This window comes from Lagopus muta, chromosome 16, assembly GCF_023343835.1.
Source record: "Lagopus muta isolate bLagMut1 chromosome 16, bLagMut1 primary, whole genome shotgun sequence".
NCBI classification, from domain to species: domain Eukaryota; kingdom Metazoa; phylum Chordata; class Aves; order Galliformes; family Phasianidae; genus Lagopus; species Lagopus muta.
In genome coordinates, this window is record NC_064448.1 from 12,744,431 (window position 1) to 12,766,950 (window position 22,520).

General features: G+C 48.2%; 1 protein-coding gene across 1 annotated transcript; it reads right to left on the reverse strand.

Annotated features, from left to right (window-relative positions):
* Nucleotides 1–542: 542 nt before the first annotated feature.
* Nucleotides 543–2,247, reverse strand: MAFB (MAF bZIP transcription factor B). Its single transcript, XM_048962719.1, has one exon. It carries the CDS (start codon nucleotides 1,503–1,505, stop codon nucleotides 570–572), a length of 936 nt encoding a protein of 311 aa, XP_048818676.1. The 5' UTR covers nucleotides 1,506–2,247; the 3' UTR covers nucleotides 543–569.
* Nucleotides 2,248–22,520: the final 20,273 nt, after the last annotated feature.

Consider the following 22,520-nt stretch of genomic DNA (forward strand, 5'->3'; position numbering starts at 1 on the left):
TTTTCTCAAAGCAGGCAATATATGAAGAGTTTGCATATATTGTCCTTTTTAATTATTCTCTTTTTTTCCAAGTGGGGAAATTGTGCATGAGATGGTGCTGTATGTGTCCTCTCTCCTCCCAAGCAGGCAGTATGTTATAGATGGCTCGTTCATTGTCCTTTTCTGTCATTATTCTCTTAAAGTCCATCTCGTTCTGCAAGCAAGCAATCTATAAAACGCTTCACTTGTCCTTTTCTCCTGTCCCTGTCTCTAACTCGCAAACCAAAGTCGAAAAGTTGCACTTTACCTCTCCCGTCCCCACCCCCAGCCTACTTTTCCCACAGCTAATCTAGAAGACTGGATGCTGCAAAAAAAAAATCAAGTCTCTATGTTTCTCTCCTTCTTTCTCTCTAGTCAAGCAGACAGATGGATGAAGATGTCAGAGGAGGATGGGAGTGGGGGGGGGGGGGGGGGGAGGTGATGGGGGTCAGGGGTCGGGTGGGGTTCTTTTTCTTGTTTTTTTTTTTTTCTTTTTTTTTTCTTTTTTTTTGTTGGCCTTTTTTTTTTTTTTTAATTACTTTATTAAGCACTCACATGAAGAACTCGGGGGAAGACGGGTTGTCACTGGTGGAGCCGGCCTCTCTGAAGCCATTGCTGGCAAGTTTCTCACACTTGAGCTTGTAGGCGTCTCGCTCTCTGGCCAGCCGGGTCACTTCTTGCTTGAGCTGTTCCACCTGCTGAATGAGTTGGGTCTTTTCGTTCTCCAGGTGGTGCTTCTGCTGGACGCGTTTATACCTGCAGGACTGAGCGTAGCCCCTGTTCTTCAAGGTCCTCCTCTTCTGCTTGAGGCGGATCACCTCGTCTTTGGTGAAGCCTCGGAGGTGCCTGTTGAGCTCCCTCACGGACATGGAGACCAGCTGGTCATCCGAGAACCGGTCCTCCACGCTGCTGGATGGGGGATGCTGCTGGTGAGAGGTCTGGAGCTGCTGAGAGGAGCTGGATGAGGTGGAAGGGGTAGGAGAGGCCTGATGGTGGTGGTGATGGTGGTGGTGAGGGTGCCCGCTGCCCGCCAGGTCTTCGTGGGTGACGGTGGGGTACTGGTGGTGGTGCTGGTGGTGATGGTGATGGTGGTGGTGATGGGCCCGGAAGCTCTCGAAGCCTTGCAGCTGCTGGGACACTTGGTGGGAGCCGATGAGGGCTTCGACCGCATCCTCCGGGGTGAGGTTCAGCGCCTCGGGGTTCATCTGCTGGTAGCTGTTGGCCATCCAGTACAGGTCCTCCAAGTGGGTCTTCTGTTCGGTGGGGCTGAAGCTGGGCGAGGAGGGCACGGAGCTGCAGGGGGTGCTGATGGGGGTGGAGGACACGGAGCCGGCAGGCTGCAGGCGGGTGCAGTGCCTGCCCGAACGGTCGTTCCTGCCCAGAGGCTCCTTCTTCACGTCGAACTTCATCAGGTCGAAGTCGTTGACGTACTCCATGGCCAGGGGGCTGGTGGGCAGCTCGGCTCCGATGCTCAGCTCTCCGGCCATCGCTGTCTTGCGGGCTCCTCTCCGGGCGGAGGGGGCTGGAGACCTGGCCCCAGCGCGCAGCCTGGCAGAGGGCTGGCCGCGCTCCCTATTCCAAAGAAACTTTGCCTCCGCTTCGCCTCTCGCTTCCTTTCCTCCGCTCCCCCCTCCACCACCGCCGCCTCCTCCTTCTCCCGGCTTCTGGGGCTTCTTCGGACCGCAGCGACAAAGCCAGGGACGAGCCGGCTCCCGGAGCCACCCGACGCCTCCCGGCTTTGGGTATCAGCGCTGGCAGCGCACCGCCGGCGGCTCCGGGCACTCAGACGCCCACGGAAAGGAGAAACGAGCAGCGGCAGGAGGGCAAAAGCAAAACAAAACAAAGATGCTGCCTTCGGGGCCGTGCGGGAAGCGAGAAGAACAGTGCAGAAGGTCTAAGCCTGCGCCTCCGGGTGGGTTTTGTAAGTCCTGAGCTTTCTCCCCGCGGTAGCGGAGCGCCGGAGCGTGCCGCAACTTTCCGCTCCGGGAGCGCACCGGCTGTGCGGCAGCGACCGGGCTTTGCACGGGAGTTTTCTCTGGCTCTCTCCGCGCAAAGGGAAGGGGAGGGAAGAGGGGGAGGAAGGAGGGGAAGGAGGAAGGGAGGAGGGGAAAAAAAAAAAAAAAAAAAAAAAGGAGGAGAGGGGGGACGAGAAAACCCAGGTCTCCGATGTAGCTGCCGCCTCCAGCGCTCGTTGTGCAGCTGTGATTCGCAGCGCAGCCCCCCTTGGCTTCTTATACGGCCGTGCCCGCCGAGAGCGCGGCGGGGGCCGGGGCCGGCGGCGGCCGCGCCAATGGCAGCACGGCGGCGGGGCCGGGCCGGGCGGTGCGGTGCGGCGGGGCCGGGCGGTGCGGCGGGGGCGGCGGGGTTGGGCGGTGCGGCGGGGGAGGACCGCGGCGTGACAGCTCCGCAGCGCCAGCTGAGCGGCCCCGCTCCTCGCCCCGCTCCTCCGGGCGCTCCCCCCTCCCGCAGCACCGCCGCCTCTTTTATTTATTTATTCCCCCCCCACCGCCACCCACCCACCCAACCTCCCCCCCCCTCACCCCCCTCCTTTCTATTCTTTTTCTGCAGTCCAGAAAGGAGGAGGGCTCGGGGACATCCTGCCCGTCCCTTTGTTCTAAATATAACAAAGTCTCTTTTTGCCCGCTGCCGTCCCGTAGCAAATTTCAAGGCAGTCGGCTTTCTCCCGCCCCACAACATCCCCCCAACCCCCCAACCATCCCGCGCACACGCGTCGCCCCTTCCAACTTCACGGGAGCGTCCCCCGTGCGAAGGAACCGTGGAAAAATGCGGGTGCAGAGTGCGGGGCTGCGGGAGGTGCGGGGATGCGCAGGAGACGAGGTCGGGGAAGCACCGGCGCGGAGGGGAAGGTGGGGGGGATGGGAAGGGGGGGCTGTCAGCGGTCCGCAGGCAGCCGGGGAAACCCTCTCGGTTACGGGAAGCAAATCTCACCGTAAAGTAAAGCGCGGGCATTGACACAGACAATCGCAAATACTGGGGAGGGGGAGAAGGGAGAAAATAGAGTCACAGTGCTGTTCTGAGGGGACCGCGTTTGCTTTCTTCTGCTGAGCTCTGAGTCAGTGACTGCATGCGAAGGAGCACTCGGCTTGTGAGGCTTTTTTGGTTTCTTTTGCTTTTCTTTTCCTTTTTGGTCCGGTAACAGGATTTTTTTTTTTTTTTTTTTTTTTTTCCCTGAACATTTTGTAACGATTAGGAGAGATTAAGGCTTCTTTTTACGCTGCTTTTACTCTCAAACAGACAGAAAGTGCGACACCAAGTGACGGTTTGGAGAATGACAGCTCCGTTTCACGGGGTAAAAAGCACCCGGAAAAAAAAAACGGGGGTGGGGTGGGGGGGAAACGGGCGGACCCGGCTCACAGCATCCTCACATCCCCTCCCTCTCAGTTATTTACTCAAAAGAAAACAAAACAAACAAACCGAGCCCCTATACTTTAAGATCTTTCCGTTTTTCGGAAATGAATTAGAAGGAAACAGCCCTTCAGGCTGAACCGGGACAGAAAAACGCGTCGTTAAAGCGCCCAGCGGAAAGTTCTGCTCTCTCCCCTCAGATCCGTCGGGGTGACGCTCGGTGCTCCGATGGTCCCCGCGGCCGCGCAGGGAACCGCGCCGAGTGCCGCTCTGCCAACAAGCCCCGGGTGTGCCCGTGGGAGTGGGATGCGGGGAGGGCACCGGGGGGGGGTTGTTCGGAATGCCCCGCGGCGTTACAGGCTGTCCGGGTTCGGCTCGGTGCTGCCTCGCTGCAGTTTTCCCCCCCTATGTGAGGAAGGGATATATAAAAAAAAGCCTGAGATCGGTGAAGCCCGGTGCGCTCCGTACCCGCCGGACTCCCCACGCGTGATGTTTCTGGGGGTCAGAGAGCCTCTCCGGACCCAAACCCGGCTGGGAAAGGGCTCAGCACCGTGAGAGGGCAGCCATCCCCTCCGCATCGCCCGCTCCGAACGCGGCCGTGGGGACACGCGTGGGAACATCCCGCGTGGAGCGCAGCGAGAACCACGCTGTTGGGTTCCCATCGCTGCCGAATTCGGGAAATCGACCTTATTGTTTATTTATTTAAATAAATACGATGAGCCCCGAGGCACAAAGAGCTGAGCTCGGTGCCCCTCCGGGACCGGAGAGAGGTCGAAGCGGGGCAGAAGCTCTGCGATCCCCGTCCCGCCCCAGATTGCCTCCCGGTAAGCTCGGGGAGAGGCAGCGGCTTCCTCAGGGGAAGCAGCGTCTCGTATTTCTGAGGTCCTGGAGGGTGCTCGTCGAGAGCTTTATTTCTACCTGCACGATAAACGGGATCGGTGGCGGTGCGGGGGGGCAATCGGTCCCGCAACAGAGGGAAAGGGAACGGCGGCGAGCGCCTGGGAAGCGAGGATGCAGCCCTGCGAAATGTGCCATGAGACGGATAATACTTTTTCTATCATAATTACTGAGGTATATTCACAAGGTGGAGCTACTGAAAGGTGGAGGAAGCACTGATCTGATTATCTCCCTGTCCATACGCACTCTGTCTCTTCTCTTAATCTTTCAAGCTGTGAATTACAGATTGGTTCTGCGTGTCCATCAGCACCGTCATAAAATTTCAGGACACTGTGTGGGTCCATGTATTTGCTCTTCCATCCCTCACTCCCCTCTAGAAAACACATCCCGCAAAACTTGCGGCTGGCTGAAACACGAAGAGCTTTGTGCCCCGAATTCCCAGTGAAAGGCCGGTATTTTTTATTGGAGAGCTTTTAATTCAATCGTCAAAGATTGTTCTCCTTAGGATTTGAGTGTTGGGGGAATCTCCCCCGTCCAAACCTTTTTCTAGAAATATATATGTATATATTTTAGTCAGGACTGGGGAAGAAATAGTTTTGCCGTAGCAGAAGAGGATCTGTGAGCCGAGCAGCCCAGCGTGGCAGCCCAGGCAGAGTTTTCTGCCTCGGGGATCCGCAGCCGAACCGCGGAGCTGCGCGCAGGGGGAGCTCCGCATCCCCGGCCCTGCGCAGCCGCCCGCACCCGGAACGCCTCCGCGGAGCGAGCGACGTCCCGGCGGATCCTGCGGGCAGCGCTGCCGTCCCCGCCCCGCCGGTCCCGCTCCGCACTCGCGGAAGGAGCGCACGGCGCGGAGCGGCCCCACCTGCCCGGCATCCCAGCGCCTGAGCACCGCTCGCTTCATCCCGAGCAATTTCTGTTCAATCGCGACTTACTCCCTACACCCAAAAGCTGTCCGTCCAGTGGGTTTAACTATATTTTTCTTTCTAAGATCCGCTTTTGTTTTTGTTTTCTGACGGTTTGTTTCGGGTACAGAATGACTTCTTTCCGTTGTCCCTTCTCTCCCTCCTCCCTCTGGGAAACTCTCGGTCAAAATCAGGGTGAGTTCAAACTGTACGATGGTGTCATTTCAGAACGGCTCATCCCGCGTGTCCGCGTAGGGCAGCGCGGGTCCCGAGCCGCCGAAGTGAGAAATCTCGCCCTTAAACTGATGCCCGCAGGCACTACGTGCGTTTGGTTCCGTAGGGTTCTGCCCGGATTGTGGATTTCACGTTCAAAAAAGGAATCGTATTACGGTGGAGTCCTAATCCCCAGTTCCTAGAAAGCAGATTTTGGTAACTGATAAGAAGTCAGCCATTTATGTATTTTCCACGCTGAGAAGCGCTCCTCGGTTTTGCTCTCTGACTGCTACATTTCCCCAGCATTCTCTTTTTCACCCCATAACATCAGTGGGATACGTTGTCTGAAACGGTACTTTTGTTAACAAACAAACCCACAAACCGACATCATCCACGGCCGGCAGCCAGCGCTGGCAGAACAGAAGGGCATCCCTGTCCTAATCCTTACCTCCCTTCGCTTGGTTTTTAATTTCGCGAGCTGCCAGCAGGCACCGTGCCGTTTGTCAGGATATTTTTCCCCTGTGCAAGCAGCGAGGGACCTGGTTAATCATCTATCGCAGATCCGTGTGCATGAGAAAGAAAAGTGTTGATATTTGCTTGTTCGGGCTGATGGGAATGGCCCACGAATTTAGGATTAAATTACTAATGGTAATCGTAAGTCTTTGTTCCCTTTCTCCTTCTCTTTTATACTGAAGTAAAGCATGCAACACCGGACAAAATCTGCACTGTAGCTTTGCGGTATAAAATGAGCTACGGATCTGTCCGAGGTTCAGTGGGGTCTCTTCAGGTTTTAACCCGAGCCCGTTAAGCGGGGCCGGTCCCAATAACTTTAGACACGTTTTTACAGGAGAACCTGTGGGAAGGAAGCGGAACAGCACCGCAGAAGGGTAGGTTGAGAGCTGGGAGGGGGGGGGGGGAAGGGGATTAGGGGGGGAGGTTGTTTTTCCCCGGCATTAAATCCCTGTCTGGGATGGGAGGGTGGTGTAACAGAGAGGAGGATTTGGAATTCGGGAGGGTTTCGGAAAGGGGAAGGGGTGTCTCTCAGAATAAGCACACCTGGCAAGGTGCCACTATAGGTGACGGCGTGATCGAGGGCGTTGATTGGAAGGCGTTTCCTTAAAACTCTGTCCGCCGTCGGAGCAGCTCCGAGCGAGGCTGGAGGAACGAGACGGGCTTGGGGGCACGGAGTTCCTTGAGAAGCGGGGGCTCGAGGAGGTCTGAAAGAGCAGAGCGAGCCCGGGGCACCGCGAGACGCCGCTCTTCGGCACCGCTCTGCCTCCGCGCAGCCCCCTCCCAAAGGCGGACGCGGCCCCCGCGGTGTCCCGCGATGCTGCGGGATGCGGGCAGTGCGGGCTGCGGCTGCGGGGCGCCGCGTGAATCCCTGCCGCCCTGCGGAGCGCTCGCACAGAACGGAGCGAACTCCTCGCTGGCACCCTCTGCAGTTTGCTCGGGGCCTGAGCGCGGAGCGGGGAGGGCAGGGGACGCCTCGGGACAACCGGAGCCGTTTCTCCTTCTTTAACGGCCCTTAAGAGAGGGCGGCAGCGAGCGGCTCCGTTCTCTGCCTTCTTTCAGCCTTAGGCTAGTCGTGCTATGAATGAGGAGGTCCGATTTATTTATTTCTGTCTTTTCCCGAGGGAGTTTGTCTCTCCCTCATCGTTTCCAAACAGCACTGTCCCATCGCAGCCCCTTCTAACACTGTTTCTAACACATACTCCCAAACTCCTCTCCTTGCTGCTCTATCATTTACTGGCACCCTTGTGTACAGCAAGAAAAATCCTGATCCACAAGCACAAAATCTCCTGTTCAAACCTCTCTAGGGCCTGCTTTCCTCCTTAGCCTCTCTCAGCCCCGCTCCTTGCTTGGACCCTGCCATGCTGAATTCGTCATCCAACCCCCTACAGGAGCATTTAGCAAACAAGCAGCACCAAAACCTCTCTGAGCAATCAGAAGTTGCCTTTCAAGTCTAGAGGAACCAGCAGAAGCTGCTGGACTATAATTACTGCTTCTGTGTCCTGCAGTGGCATTTGGTGGCATATAGAGGTTTCTCAGGCACTTCAGAACTTGACCACATCTCACTCAGGGAAATTTTCTCTCCTGCTTATCTTGCTTCTTTCCTGGATATAGAAGCAGTACACAGATTTCTGGATGAGAAAAGCTTTTTGCTTCCTTGCAATGGACATAGAAAAGGGAGAAATGGCAGAGAGCATTGAGCAGCCAGAAAACTTTCCAGTAAAGGTCAGCCCACCTCTGTGGCCACTGTTGCCTGTTTTTTCCAAGCAGCTCAGCAGGACACTCTCTGGATGAACGGATTTCAGATGCTCCAGAATGAGGGAAGGAAGACATGGCCTCAGTTGTGCATGGGGAAATCCAGCCCCACATGAGCATCCTTTCAATAGAGCACCACAGCTCCAGCAAGGCTCCTTACCACTGAGCTGAGCACGTGGCCCTTGTAGGATCAGGGACCATCCTTCCAGCTCAGAGCTCCTCTGGCACCCCAGGGATCTGAGCTTCTTCCATGAGTTGTAATCCCCTTTCACTGCACTGCAAGTCCAGCATTAAAAACAACAACAACAACAACAAAAACCTGCTTATATAAAGATTTCTTTTTTGGAATTCCCTTTCTGGCACTTGCTGCATAAGGATTTAAGTATAATCATAGAGCTCATACTGCATACTCTTCGTTCTGCTCTTTGCACCTTCAGTCCCCATTAGGGATTTTGTTTTCTTTCTGCTTTGACAGCCCCTCTATATATGTTTTGTGGTCGTTCTGTACTGTTTCCTGATTTAATATCGGTGCAGTTACAGGGGAAGGATGCACCGTTAGCATTTTTTTGCTCAAAGTATTTTTCAAGCTCCTTTTTGATGTACTGGTCAGGTTTGCAGCTTCCGCGCTGCTGTTGATCAGAGGAGGAAGGATGGGGTTTATTGCGCCCTTTGGGAATGAAGCTCTTTATTCACCCAAGGAAACGCAGCAATCTTGTGACGCCGGCCCTCTGCACGCATCCAGGTGCAGAAGAAAAGCAAGGACCTATTTACTGGAAAGCTGTTATTCAGTGAAATTAAGGCCCTTTTGTGTGTTTCTGGGAGAGAAAGGCAAGCAGAACTGGAAACAAAGTGGTTTCTGCAAACCTCCACCTTCCTCCTGAAATGTTTGTAAGCCCTAAATATGGGAAGGAAAAAGAAGTAAGACAAACAAAAGGAACAATATTGAAGAAATAGGTTTGCTTTCTTTCCTTGCCAGGCTGAGGAACGCTTTCATAGCTGCTGCCCAGACAGGGAAAAGACAACAGCTCCCAAACTCCTCTTACACATAACAAATCTTCACCTGGTGCTTCTTGAGCAAAATGCTCTGCAGCCACATGGCCTGGATGCTGTATGGGTCATCCTTAGGTCCATAAACTGTGCCCACATCGCCCTGGCAGGAGAGAGGGAAAACACAGAAACATACAGAAAGGAGAGGGGCAGGGCCAGGTACTCCAGTAGGTCAGAGAAGGATGCTTCATTCCTATGTCTGTGCTAACAGCAATCCAATGTGGTATGCTGGATTTCCTATGTCAAAGGAGGTGGTTTCCTCTTGTTCCCCTCAAATCCATGCACATTAGCAGGTGCAGAATACATACCAGCACTCCCAGCACTGCTAAGCAGGAAAGAAGCAGCTCCTGCAGCAGTGCACAGCCATGCAAAGTCCTGTTCACTCATATATACATACATACATATATATCATATATACATACATATATATATATATATATCAAATTGCAGTGAACAAATCTACACACACACACAATTAATGACTATTTGCATGCAAATAACCAAATCCCAGTCTCTGGGACAGCCTCCTTGCAGTAAAACAACAGCACTGCCTTGCAGTACAAGTGCCTTGCTGATATGCAACCCTCACTCTGTACTTGCAGTTTTTTAATAGCTATCAACAACCACATCAGGGGCTTCACCCCTTTAAAGCTGTGATTACACCTCTGTGACCTCTCTCTTATGCACGGTTTCTGTTTTCTTTTATTTCCCTGGCTAGAATTAACACACGTTTCTATACCTCGAATGTACTTCTTTAATAACTGGCTTATAATAAGGGAGAAGATAGAGAACTTCATCCAGGAATTCCCAGCTGGAGACATCTGTTCAAGTCACCTGATGCACAGCTCTAACCAGCCAAGTGTGAGCCGTTTTTATTGGTTCAACTTTTTAAAAATAGAATATCCTTTTTTTCTTCGAATTGATAACTTGCTAGACACCTCCATCGATTCCTACACCTGTTTCTATGCCCTTGGACCTATTTCCCCGAAAGGATTTGTCCACCCCAATCCTAGTGACCCATTCCTAAACCGAGCCGGCTGGCTAAAACCAATACGAACCAGTTAAATGCTCATAATGAGGGCTTCCACTGGGGTAATCAGGTTTCCCAAGAGGTGATGGGTTTGATGGATAGCCTGTCACGATGCATTGCAGGCACTCAGCACCTCTGGAAATCGAGCATCCCTCCTGCTTGCTCCCCCACCACCCAGCCTCCCGCTGCACCTGCACAGGGCTGATATCACTTCCATTTTTCCACACCCCTTCTGTTTGCCGTGTTGTGTCCAGGAGGACTCTCAAGGACCACAGCCCGGATATTTGCTGGAGCAGAACTGTGGTTTGTTGTGGGAAGGGTGATGTGTGAGATGATCTGGCAGCATGGGGGAAAAGGGAAAAAAGGCAGGGAAAACAGGAATGTGGGACTGCACCATGTTTATGTCCTGCTCTCCTTGCATGCTGAAAGCTCTCAGCCTGCCTGATTTCATATACCATTTGTGCATCTGAACTACTCACCTTTGCCCTACCAGCAACCACTGGAGCTTTGACCTCTTCCCCATCCCCCAGCAAATGGCAGAGTTCATGGCATGGATAGAGCAGAGCAAGAGCTGCTATTGCCTGCACCATCCAGGCAGCTTGGGGAGCTGGGAGGGACAAGGAAGGGACCTGGGGGGGGGGGGAACATGACCCCAGCAGCAGGACTTGGGGAGCAGCAGCACAGTCCCCAGCTCTGCAGAGTGTCTCCAGGTGGGACGGGGCAGCACAGGTGGAGGACACACTGCAGTTTCCCCTTTTTTATTCCCTTTGGAATAGCCTTAATTAACCTTTTCTTACCACTAAAAAGAAAATGGGCTTTTCCCAGTTGAGAAAAGAGAAGAACTGTTCACCAAAAGCTGGATTTAAATTGGCCCAAGCTCAGGAGCGGGGAAGCTGAGGGGAGAATTGCTGTTGTGAAATTAACTTTATGAAAGAAAAGCAAATCTCCACCCTGTTTAAACATGGGGAAAACATCACCGAAGCATCCTGCTGCACCAAATGGTAAACATGTCTGTGTACTATATCACTTATGGCTTCCTTTAGAGTTTTATGATGCTGTTCTCAATTACTGTGTTTGCATTTGTAATTAGAGTGCAGAACACATTGTGAAGGCAAATTATAGAGCTAACTTGTCCTTTCAAAACAACCCATTTGCTCAGTGTGCTCCCAGAAGCTTCTCTGAATTCAGGGGACTCCAGCAAAGGACTGACCTTCCCTACAGAAAGTGTTGAGAGATGTGTTTGCTGGAGGGAAGGGAGAGGAAAAACACATTTTGCCCCTGGGTTTTGCTGTGATTGGGCCTGACCTTAAACCACCGAAACTCTGGTTGGTTTCTGCAAGCACTGCGCTCCAAAAGTTTGAGCAACTGATGGAATCAGAGGGGAAAAATCATAGAATCACAGAATCTTTTCAGTTGGGAGGGACTCTTAAAATCCATATGGTCCAATTCCCCTGCACTGAACAGGGACATCCACAGCTCCATCAGTGCTCACAGCCCCGTCCAGCCTGACTTCGGGTGCCTGCAGGGATGGGGCACCACCTCACCTCTGGGCAACCTGTGCCAGTGCCTCACTGCCCTTACTGCCAAAATTTTTTCCTTATATCCAATGTAAGTCTCCCCTAATCTCAGTTTTCTTGCTGTGCTTCCAACTTCTTGTGTGGCCTTGGTCATGTCACTTGGCATTTCTGTGCCTGCCTTGTTGGCTCACTGCCGAGCCATGTTTTGCTGAGCAGCTCCTGGCCAGCTGCACTGCATGCAATGCCCTTTTCTTGGCTCCAGCTATTCCGTGTCATCAGTGGAGATACAATTTTCCTTTAAAGCAGGTCGATGTGGCATGCAGAAATCCAGAGTTTAGGCCAGCTGCGCACTTTGCCTTTGAATTCAGCAGGGAAAAAAAGTTACATCCAAGTCTGAACTTGGACACAGCAAAACACTACTTAGAGTGAAAAGGAAAGTAAGCCTCCAGTGGTTGCTGATCTGCCCTCTTCATGAAGAGTCTCTACATTCTATTTTTTTCTGCACAACCTGCACTAAGCAGGAGGACCTGGCTTTGAACAGATTGCCCTGCAGCAACATTTACATCTCTCATGCCCCAGTCAGGTCTCTACAGGCTCCTTTTTTTTTTTTCTTTTCACCACTCTTTCCACCACGAGAAGTTCACCATAACACCATCCATCCCCATTCTCATGTCCAGATATTAAATTCATTTTTTCGTGTCTTCTGTTTGGGCCAGAAAAATCTCTGCTTTCTGCAGATGTCTGCTCCTTCTGGACAAAGGTTAGGTCACCTTCCAATGATTCACTGAAGAAACCGGTTTTGTTACTTTCCCTGGAAATGAGAGAGCTTTCTTAAAGAGAGAAACTGCAGCAATGGGATGACCATCCCAAAACGAACTGACAAGAGAACTTGCCAGAAGTTATGAGTTCAGCTTAACTTCTAATACTGAACTGTTTTGTTTAACAGCATTAATTCCAAGAAAGTGTCTGGAGGAACGAGTCTGAACTTTATAAATTGTGGGATTATTTGTGAAGTGGGCTGGGAAGGATATTTCCTGCCATCCAGATGAAGAAAGAGTGACTTCAGTGTGGGGTTTCACAGTGCTAGTTGCAGCCTACTTTCCATAGCTGCGTGCTTAAAAATGGCCCTGGTTCACTGAGCAATGTCAAAACACGTCTGCCACGCTGGGCAGGGAATGAAATACAGCTGCACAACGGGCAAGCTCGATTTCTCTGAGGGAACAAAAGAGCGAAGGGCGTTTGTCATCTGGTGGATCAAATTTGAGAAACACCTACTGTTGTTTGCCTAGCTGGGATTTAAAACACATACATCATCATCCTCAGCTTGCCTGTGCTGCCAGGAGTGCTGTTTGCTTCGCAGTGCCCAAGAGCAATGAGCACAGGCAGGAGCAATCCCTTCACCCCCACCCAGAGGAGCCCCACTCCAGCTCCTTTCTCCCAGGGAAATGCTACCACAGACAGTGCTGAAGAGATGGCCACCAAAAAAAGAACCAAACGCAGTGTGTTGCAATTTTTCTTTCTCTTTTTCTGGAAAGTCAGTTGGATGTTAGGAAAAACTTCTTCCCTGCAAGAGTGGTCAGGCATTGGCACAAGCTGCACAGGGAGGTGATGGAGACACTGTCCCTGCAGGTGTTCAAGGAATGTAGAGATGTGACACCGAGTGATGTGGTTTAGTGGGCAATACTGGTGGTAGGTGGATGGTTGGACTTCATGATCTTCCAATCTCACTGATTCTATGACTGTGTGACACTATAATTTTGCTGAGATTTCATCTTTCTCCCTCTCTCATGTTTGATGAAAGTCTGCTTCAGAGATTGAAGTGAGAATATATCTGGCATGAAACACACGGAAGACTTTTTTTGAATAAACGTTATTCATTTTTGAATAAATAAAATAAACGTCATTCACTTTTCCTGCCTCACACCATCACAATCATCTTTCAGTAAATGGCACAGAAGAAAATTCATATTCTATTCCATAACCTGATTTCGAAGCACCAAACCTTGGAGTACCCGTGTTTTTTGACAGCGCTCATAAGAAGAGCAGAAGATAAGCATCGAAAAAAATAAGTAAAAAAACCTCTTGACTTGATGGTATCCTTGTTGCTTGTGCTATTTTGCACCTGTCAACTGCTCAAGGCACAGCTCGTCAGCAGTCGCAGCCCGGCTGAATGCGGACGCGGGAGTACGGCTGCAAATTGTCAAGAGCTGAGTGATCTCCTGGGTTGTGATTTATGACTCCGTGAACAATGACAAGCGAGGAGAAAAGGCCCTGGTAATTTAGGAAGCAGTTGTGGAAACAATTAGATCACTTTTTTATTAGGTCATTTATAGAATTCTTCCCTTTAAAAATTAGATCCTTGATGAGCGCATTTTTCACACACTTGGATGTTTTGTCCCTCGTTTTCAACAGAAAGAAAGCCCTGGGCTTTCCTTTGGAAACACTGGGCACAACATCTTCGACCTCTTGGGGGTGTGAAAGCTTCAGGAGCACACACAGGACATCCCGAGCTCACCCACGGGCCTTGCATGGCTGCAATTGAAGCCCTTTGCAAAAATGAGCCCCTGTCAGATCCTTGCAGGAGCTGTGCTGGTCCCTGAACCATTTCCCCACCACCAGCAGCACCTGTCTTTCTGCTGACTTTTGCCTATGGCAGGGCTGCAACCTCTGCCTTGGCCCCTGGAAGGTTTCTGGTACATATAACACTAATAATGAACACTTGCAGCAAGGCCTTCAGAAGCACTGTAGTTTGAGTTATTTTATCCTGCTTGGATCGGCTCTTCCAACAGCTGAATTACTTCAGTCATTGGATTTCCATTTCTGATCTCTTCAGCAGTGGTTTGTCCCTTATGAGCTAAGCAGTGCAACGTCTTGTGTTTTTACAAGGAGCCACTGGCATTTCTCTGGAAATGTCTTATGTTCTGCACCACTTTCTCAGCTCAGGAATGTATCTCTGTTTGCTGGTCAGTGCTCCCATGGAAAACAGGACTGCCAGCTTTGGTAGCCTTGGGGATGACACAGTCACAGCAACGTCATTTCTGAGTTCTTTTACAAAGAAACTGGCTGAAAAAGTGACCAAATCCACTCAGCATCCCAGCAGCTCCAGGCTGCCCTCAAGGTATTTTGCACTAGCACTAAATCCATCAATGTGAGGTTTTCTGCTGTGAAAAATTATGAAAGATTAACATAGGAAAACAAATTATCTCTTGCTGGGGAGAGCCCCATTTCTCTTTCCCTTTCCCAGCGAATTGTACTGTGGGATGGAGAAAAGAGCTGTGCTGTGCCATATTCTCCAGCCCAAGAAGACTGAAACTTACTCTTGGCTTTGAGTTTTATTATTCTCTTTCAAAACTCTCTTGTCGCACTATACACCAGCAAAAATCCCTTTTATTGCCATTAAAAAATGCAGCTGGGATGCCCGTTATTTTTTATTATTATTATTATTTGTACAGAACTCAGCAAATAAAACAGGGTCCTGGATAAAAGTTGTGTCCTTTCGAGTAAAGCACAAAAAAATCTTAATCTTTGGTCCAGAAGCAGTAGATTGCCACAAGCAGTCAGCAGCTAAAATCATTAATCTTTGCTGCTTGCCCAACTGGTACTAGTAGTAAAGAAGATAATACACTAGCAGAATCAGTGACCCACTACAAATTGGTCCTGAAAGGTCCACCAGCCTAAATAGACTTTTGCTGATCCAACACTTGTTAGGAATCCCAACAAAGAGACTATTGGCTCATCTGATGAGCCGCTCACTATTGGGCCTTTTGCAATGGCTGGTGATGGATGACCATACCCTCTTTGAGGGGGAAGATGCAGCTCCTGGTATGGGGCTTTTTCTCATCTTAAATTTGTACTCAATAAATCACAGGTGCAGAAGAGACAGCATCAGTTTCATTACACCTACATGCTCCAGTATCAATCATGCCAACACAACGGGCTGCGCACAGTTCATTTCTGGAGGCTCTTTCTGTTCCAATACCATTTCCATTTTGTTGTGCTTTAGAATTCCTAAAGTGTTGAGCAGCGAAACACTGAGGGAAAAGGATGTGGTGCACTGTAATTGCCCTTTCAACGTGAGACTGGGCTTAGCTCACAGACTTAGTTTATGATGCCTTGCTATTGTTAGAGGTGAGTCTTCAGTAGTTTGGTAAGTTGTACCACCAGTTCCACAGCCATCACACATCACTTTCCTTTTTACCCTTCTTTTCTACCCTCTGCTCTTTGCCCCAGACCTTTACTCTGGGTTGCATCAATTGCCCTGGGATTGTCCCTTCTGCGATTATAATATCATTTTTCTATCTGGTTTATGATGTTTGTTTAGATGATGCTGTAATCTCATACTTTTACCCAAAGATAATTATAACAAAGAAACAATTTCAGGGAGCTTCTGCTGTGTTTTCTCATTTTAAAGAGTGTCCTCCGTGTTCACTTTGGTTTGCAAATACCCTGGGACCTTTGTGAGGAATATTCGTTATGATTCATTCGCTATGATTCACAGGTTATGAACATATTGCAAAGCTCCCACATTGTTATGTTAATTTCAATGTCAGCTGTTAACATGCACTTAAAGCTAAGGAGACTTTAGAGCTTCCAGACTTTATATTTAATGTACATAATCGAATATCCTCATGCTATCAAACGCATGCCCAACACTCATCATAAAAACTATGAACTATGTTTTTTTCAAATACAATAAAAGGTTATAGATTATTATTCCCTATGTGTGTCCAAAATCCACTTTGCCATCTTTATGCAGGGGGAGTAATTTCTTAGTGCTCAATTATCCTCCAATTTGCATAGGAACAACTATGTTTTGTGCAATTAAGTTATCACAAAGTCCTGTCATTCTGTAGCATTCCGTTAATCTTTAACTAAACGAAAAGCCACGTCAGCAGAGTACCAACACAGAAAAGATGGGTGTTCAAAGGAACTGCAATAGGAGCACATTCAGGACTGTCAGACAGAACAAGCTTTTCAAAAGGATACTTCCATTCAGTTTAAACCTACAAGGGTGTTGGGCTGACACCTCCATTTATTTGCTGTAGGGCTATAAGGAGAGAAAGAGGGAGAGTTTCAGCCTTATTAAAGCAGTGTTTGGAATATGAAAAAAGGGATTCTTTTCCTCTGCCTCAGCGGCAGATCATAAAACACAGACAGCACTCACATAAAGCAAGAAAGTATCGGTATTCGTGTGTGACTGAGAGAGCTGTTTTTCTGTGAACCAGCTACCAAAACCATTTGGCTATTTGCTTATGCACAATTAGTAGGAAGACAAAAAAGCAAACGTCTTTTTTTATTTATTGATGTAGGAGTACCGAAGTCCTACTGAATAGCATCCTTCTGCTGCATCTTTTTGTGGGTGTCTGGTCTGTGGGCTAGGAACAGGTTGTGGCTCAGAGCAGGGGCACGGCTCAGTGATTATTCTGGTCAGGTACCTGCAGCAGGTTCAGCGTTACAAGATTAAAATGGTAATTGATCTTTGAGAGGACATTCGAGTTCAAAACATGATGATGTTCAGAACAGACCCTTAGCTGGTAAAAACTGCCATCAGTCCATTGTAACCAAGAGAAAGAGCCCAACTGCATCTCTGAGCCCATCTCCCCTCAGAATACAGAGCACAACTTGGTATTTAAATATGTGAATATTGCAGGTAATCCTTTGCAGATTGGTTATTTCTGCCAGATTACCAAAGCTTCCTGGAATGCAGCACAAGCAGGCTTTTCCTGCTGATGCTCCCATCATTTTCACTAAAAGCTCGCTCTAACCCTTCCTTTTTTGTCTCAGGGTTCTTTACTTCAGGAAATATGTACTACCTAATATTCCTTTTGCTGGGTCAATATGCAGAAGATGTTTCACTTTTAAGGCTACATCAAAAATTTTTTTTCTTCTTTTTTTTTAAATCTCAAATGAAAATAAATGACGCCGTGAGTCCCCTTTGAAGTTCTTTCATTATGCTAACAACTCTGTGCATTTATTCACCTATATACTAACAAAAAAGACTTATATATATATATGTATACACACACACCTCTGTAACTTTTTTTAGGGCTACTGTCCAAAGAAACTTCTTCGCTTTCCTTTGCACTGTGCTGCAAAACCCAGTTTTAACTCAAAGGAAACTGTAAAGAACTCTTTGTTATCTTCTTTTTGGCCTTAATCTATAATGAATATTAATAACACTTGTAAGGTGAGGTGCAGATTAAAAGCATTAAAACATAGCTTGGATGTTTTCAAAGGTTGCATGCTGGGTAACGTTGCTGGAAGTGCCAAAGGGCCAGATTTGTTAGTGCAATTTTAGAAGTGACTTGGATTCTTCTTTGTAAAGCTCTACAAAGTTATGTCAAAGTACAAACAGGGATTCTCTGCAAGACTCAAAGCACCTGCATCATTGCCAATTTAAAATAAAATTGAGGTGCTTTTGAAAATTCCTTTAGAAACTTGTTTGCACATTGCAGTCTCTATCTAAATAACTTTCCAAAATGGAGCCTCACCACTTAGGCTTCTTCAGAAATTGTGACCAATAGTTACTGACATAGCAAAGGACTTTACCTACAAGCGATGTCCAAGTGATAGATTCTGGGTGGAAAAGGAGAAAAGCCATTTGCATGGGGTTGAACTCTACTCCTGCCACTAGTTACCGGTGACTTTGGTTCCAGCCTACTGGGATTCAAAGAAAATAGCAAAACCCTGCTAATATTGCATCTAGTAATAGATAATGGTGGCCTCACACACGAGAGCATGCGTAGACCCTGGTTGGCTCCATGTTGTTATTCCCATCTGCTGCCCTGAAACAGCTCCTGGAACACTCCCAGATCTAGTACAGATGATTAAATGCATGGCCTCTTCCTGAAGCCCAAAAATAAGTTTTCCCAGTGAATTTGCAAGTGTCACTACCAAAAACCAAGGGAGATGAGAAGGACATGCCTGTATTTTTGGAACAGAATGATGAATTAAGATGGGGCTACCTGCCTCCCACTGGGTATTGTAGAGGCGGGATGCAACCAAAAGGTTGTGTGAAGGAAGCTGTGCTTTGAGGAAGCTGATCTGAGGATACTCCTGAGGAACACTGCCACTGACACAGAGTTTTAAAGAAAGTTTGCCATGATGAGGGAAAGATTTAGCACAGTTTTTGTGCTTTGCTTTGTTGGTCGGGAGGCAAAAGTCTGGTTCCGTGCTGAAGCAAAACCTTAACACGTTCTTCGTAGAAACCAGGGGGCCCAGGCTTCCTCCAGGAAGTAATTCTGCAAAGTGTTCCAATAACCTGGTAAAAGAGCTGATTTCATAAAATGAAGACATTGTCAGCTTATGATTTTACTCCTGGCCTAGTATAGATTGAAAGACAAAGTCACCAGCTTTAGTTCTGCGAAGAAAAAAAAAGACCTCATCATTTATTAGATGAATGAAGATATCAATTTCTGTTTAAACATTAACAGGGTGATGCCAAATATTAGTCAGTTCCTAATAATTTTGAGGGATTAAAAAGATAATAAAAGTAATAGTCCATTACATTACCTACTTCAGCAAGATTGTAATGAATGTAATAAATTCCAGATCAGGGTTATAACAACTTCCATCTATTTAAAATGAATTTGTAGGGTTACTTTCATTAACTATGTATATGGAGAAAATGATCTGACATATTACTTTAAAAGAGCTGTAAAACCGATTAGAAGGAAATATGCTTCTCAGATAGCAGTCTGGGCCACCAGGGAAATTCCTTCCTTGGGAAGGAAGAGAGAAGAAGGATGGGAAGAGGAAGGGGATGCCGGGATGATGCCGCTCTGCCGTTTCTCCAGCAATAGGCGGGCAGTGGCGGTGGGCAGGAGCCAGGTGGGATGGCTGCCACTTTCCCTCCCGGCTTTTCCATTCCCTCTGCCCCTGCCTCTGGAAAGGACGGATCTGTTAATGAAGGGAGGGTTCCCACATGGAGGGATTGTGAAATGAAACTGGCCGTGCTCTGGGCCGGCCCTTTGGCAGCCCAGGGGGAGGCTGCGGCATTAAAGGGGACGGCGGCTTCATTGCTCGCGGGAGACAAGGGACCTAGCACTTGACTGCACTACAGAAATTACTGCTGCACCTAGAATGCAGCCTTCATTTATCAATTTCATAGCAAGGGGGAAAGGGAAGGGGAGGGGGGAACCAGCGTCTGCCTGCCTTTCTCAGCTCATGCTACATCTAGCCACTGAGGGCCCTCCAAACCCAGCCATGTGTGTTATAAGGAGTCTTGGATAAAGTAACTTAATACTAATGATTTATTCTTAATTGGACCTCTAAGTGATTAAAGTGGCAGTAATGAATGAGTAACATCCTTCTAATTCCCTTTTTCCATTTGGCTTGGGCTGAAGGCCCTTCCTTTGAACAGGGTTTGGCTTGGGGCTGAGCAGAGCCAGTATTTTTTAAGCTTTTAGTGGCACGCCTGAAATGAGCTGCTTGGATCATGTTTACAATAAATGACTCCATAAGCATGCTACCACAGTATGGATTATTTTCTTTTTTTTAGCTTTCCTTCTTTCTTTCTTTCTTTCTGTTTCTTTCTTTCTTTTATTGGATTAGCCAATTGCAAGGCTAATGAATATGCATTTGGCAACCTGTGTTTGTGAGGCCACTTCCCACGTGGGCATCAAAGGAGAGGAAATGTGCAAGCGTAAATATCAGCTTTGTCAAAATATTGATTCACATTAGAAGTAGCACAGCGCCTTCCTTCCCTCCTCCCCCTCTCCCCCTCACCCCCCCCCCCCCCCCCCCCCCCCGTGCAAATGTGCATAAAGATAATCCCATTTTATGTATTTTTTCACTTATTTTATGGGACTTAATATCGCCCATTAATTGAGTAAATCAGCTGCGATTTTCCACCTCTGTACTCCAGCGCTCCCTCTGTATTTTCTCATTTGAAAATGATGGTTACCTTCTTTAAAAGGGAAAGGAAAAAAAAAAAAAAAGGCATTAAAAAACATAGCCCCTATACTTTCAAGGATTATGGGTATGTCCAAGAGTCCCCAGCTGCCCCAGGAGCCGGCAGGATGGGGTAGCACTCAGGTGCAGGCTGCTGGAGCCCTCCCAGGATGCTGGTTAAGCACTCAGTGGCCAATCTGTGCTGAAATCAGCTGCTGTGCAAGATTGGCAGTTATCTGAAATTAATTTGAGTATGCTTGCCCACATTACACCTCGCAGTGCAGTTTAGATACAAGTAAACCACGTACAACATATGGTGGTATGGTATGGGGGACACATGATGATGTTAAGTTTGGGTTGTGACACAGCAAAACTGCCATCAATCATGCAATTAGAAAATATATAATAATAGTGCTTAGAATTCTTCAGATCAAAAATCTGATTACTCCAGACAATCCCCAGCTCTCTGTCCTTGTATTTCTTGTATGGCTGTGTCAGTTTGGAAGCACTAGGTTTCAGCATAGTGGGAGCTGATGTATTAAACCCATATTGGTACCAGATACAAAAAAAGGCACTATTTGGCATGTTTGGAATTTTCCCTATCTAATCCCTGATTCAGGAATATTTGATGGTGAGAAAGCTTTATGAAATACCATTTGATTTTGTAAGATACTGCTGGAGATGATGACTATTCAGCAAGCATGAAAGCTCCCTCACCTGATTCTGAGGGCAGATTGCTATCAAAGCCTGGTTGCTGTCATGGGTAATAAAGTTGCACTGCGGGTGTTGATAGAAACTGGTTAATTAATAGATCATTACCGTGCTGCCATTGACTAACATTAGAACCCTTTGAGACTAGTTACACCAGCAAAAGTTTGGAGAAAATCTCCAAGCCTGGCGAAGTCTGGATTTAATGATAGACTTTGACATGAACTGTAGGAGTATATAGTTTTTTCAGGCTATGTCCACAAAAACATCTGAATGGTGTGTATGCTTGCTGTGGGACAAGTGCTCACATAGCATACATGCCTGAGATAAAAAGACAAATTGAGGAAATTCCCCTCTCCTCTCCTCTCCTCTCCTCTCCTCTCCTCTCCTCTCCTCTCCTCTCCTCTCCTCTCCTCTCCTCTCCTCTCCTCTCCTCTCCTCTCCTCTCCTCTCCTCTCCTCTCCTCTCCTCTCCTCTCCTCTCCTCTCCTCTCCTCTCCTCTCCTCTCCTTCTCCACATTTTGGGCTATTTTCTCAGGGCTTTGGGGTCACCTTGATGAACCAGTGCATTGGATACATTTGGTTTTTCTCAGCTCTGTGATTCCAACGAGGGATAATCTCAGTTAAACATCTTCTGGAACGGAACAGTGATGATTCAGGGGAAGGCTGACAAGGACATTAGTGGGGAGCAGCAGGGAGGGGAGAGGCATTATCCAGTGCTACAGAAAGTGCGTGGTCAGGAGTATGAGAAATGAGAAGAAGTGAAGAGTGGAAGAAATGGACAAAGAAAGAGAAGTAACAGTACTTAACCCAGGGAGAAAGAGTCAAAGTGATTTCTGAGGCAGTGGGAAGGAGAAAGTGTGAAGAAGAGTAAGCTGATTGATGGGGGAGCAGGAGATAAGAGTCTGCCTAAGGTTGAAAGAAATAAAAAATAACAGTAAAATAAAATAAAAAATAAAAAAAATGATCTGAGCATTCTTACTGCTGGAAGCTAAGCAGGTTTTTCACCCTCAGGGCTGGGCATCTCCACCAAGCATCTATGAAGCATCCCCAAGTCTGTGTCCGGTTATGGGAGAGCAGAGCTGCTCCTGCAAAACTATTTCCGCTTAGTCCATTCCCACAAAGCAGCACCACGCTCATAAGAAGATCCATAGAGGCAATATTTGTTGGGATGCCGGGAGCTGCCTGTCCCAGAATGAAGAACGCCCAGCCATCTTCAATGGAACAAACCTCCAACACACAACACCGCACTGACAACCCTTCCAAATTCTTGTGAAGAGCCTCATCCAGGTTGCAGAAAGCTCCCAGAGAGACTTGGTGTCCTCAAGGACTAGTTAGCTGTACAAACACGCCATTAGCTTCTGTATCTCTTTGAACTATCCTCAGAACACTGGAGTAATAATTGGATACTCTTAGCTCCGCCAGCCTGTGCAGCATGGGTCATATATGTAAACATCAAACTCAAATAACAACCCCCAAATTTAATTTATTTCTACCTAAACAAGTTCTTTTATCATAAAGCAATAAATTTGTCTTGGTGCTAGCAATTTGTTGCGGGTGACATAACACTGCAAATTGATTAATCGCTACTGTACACGACAAAATGAGAAAAGCAAGGAATTATTATGAATAGCGTCCATCTGATACAGTAGGGATTCATTATTCA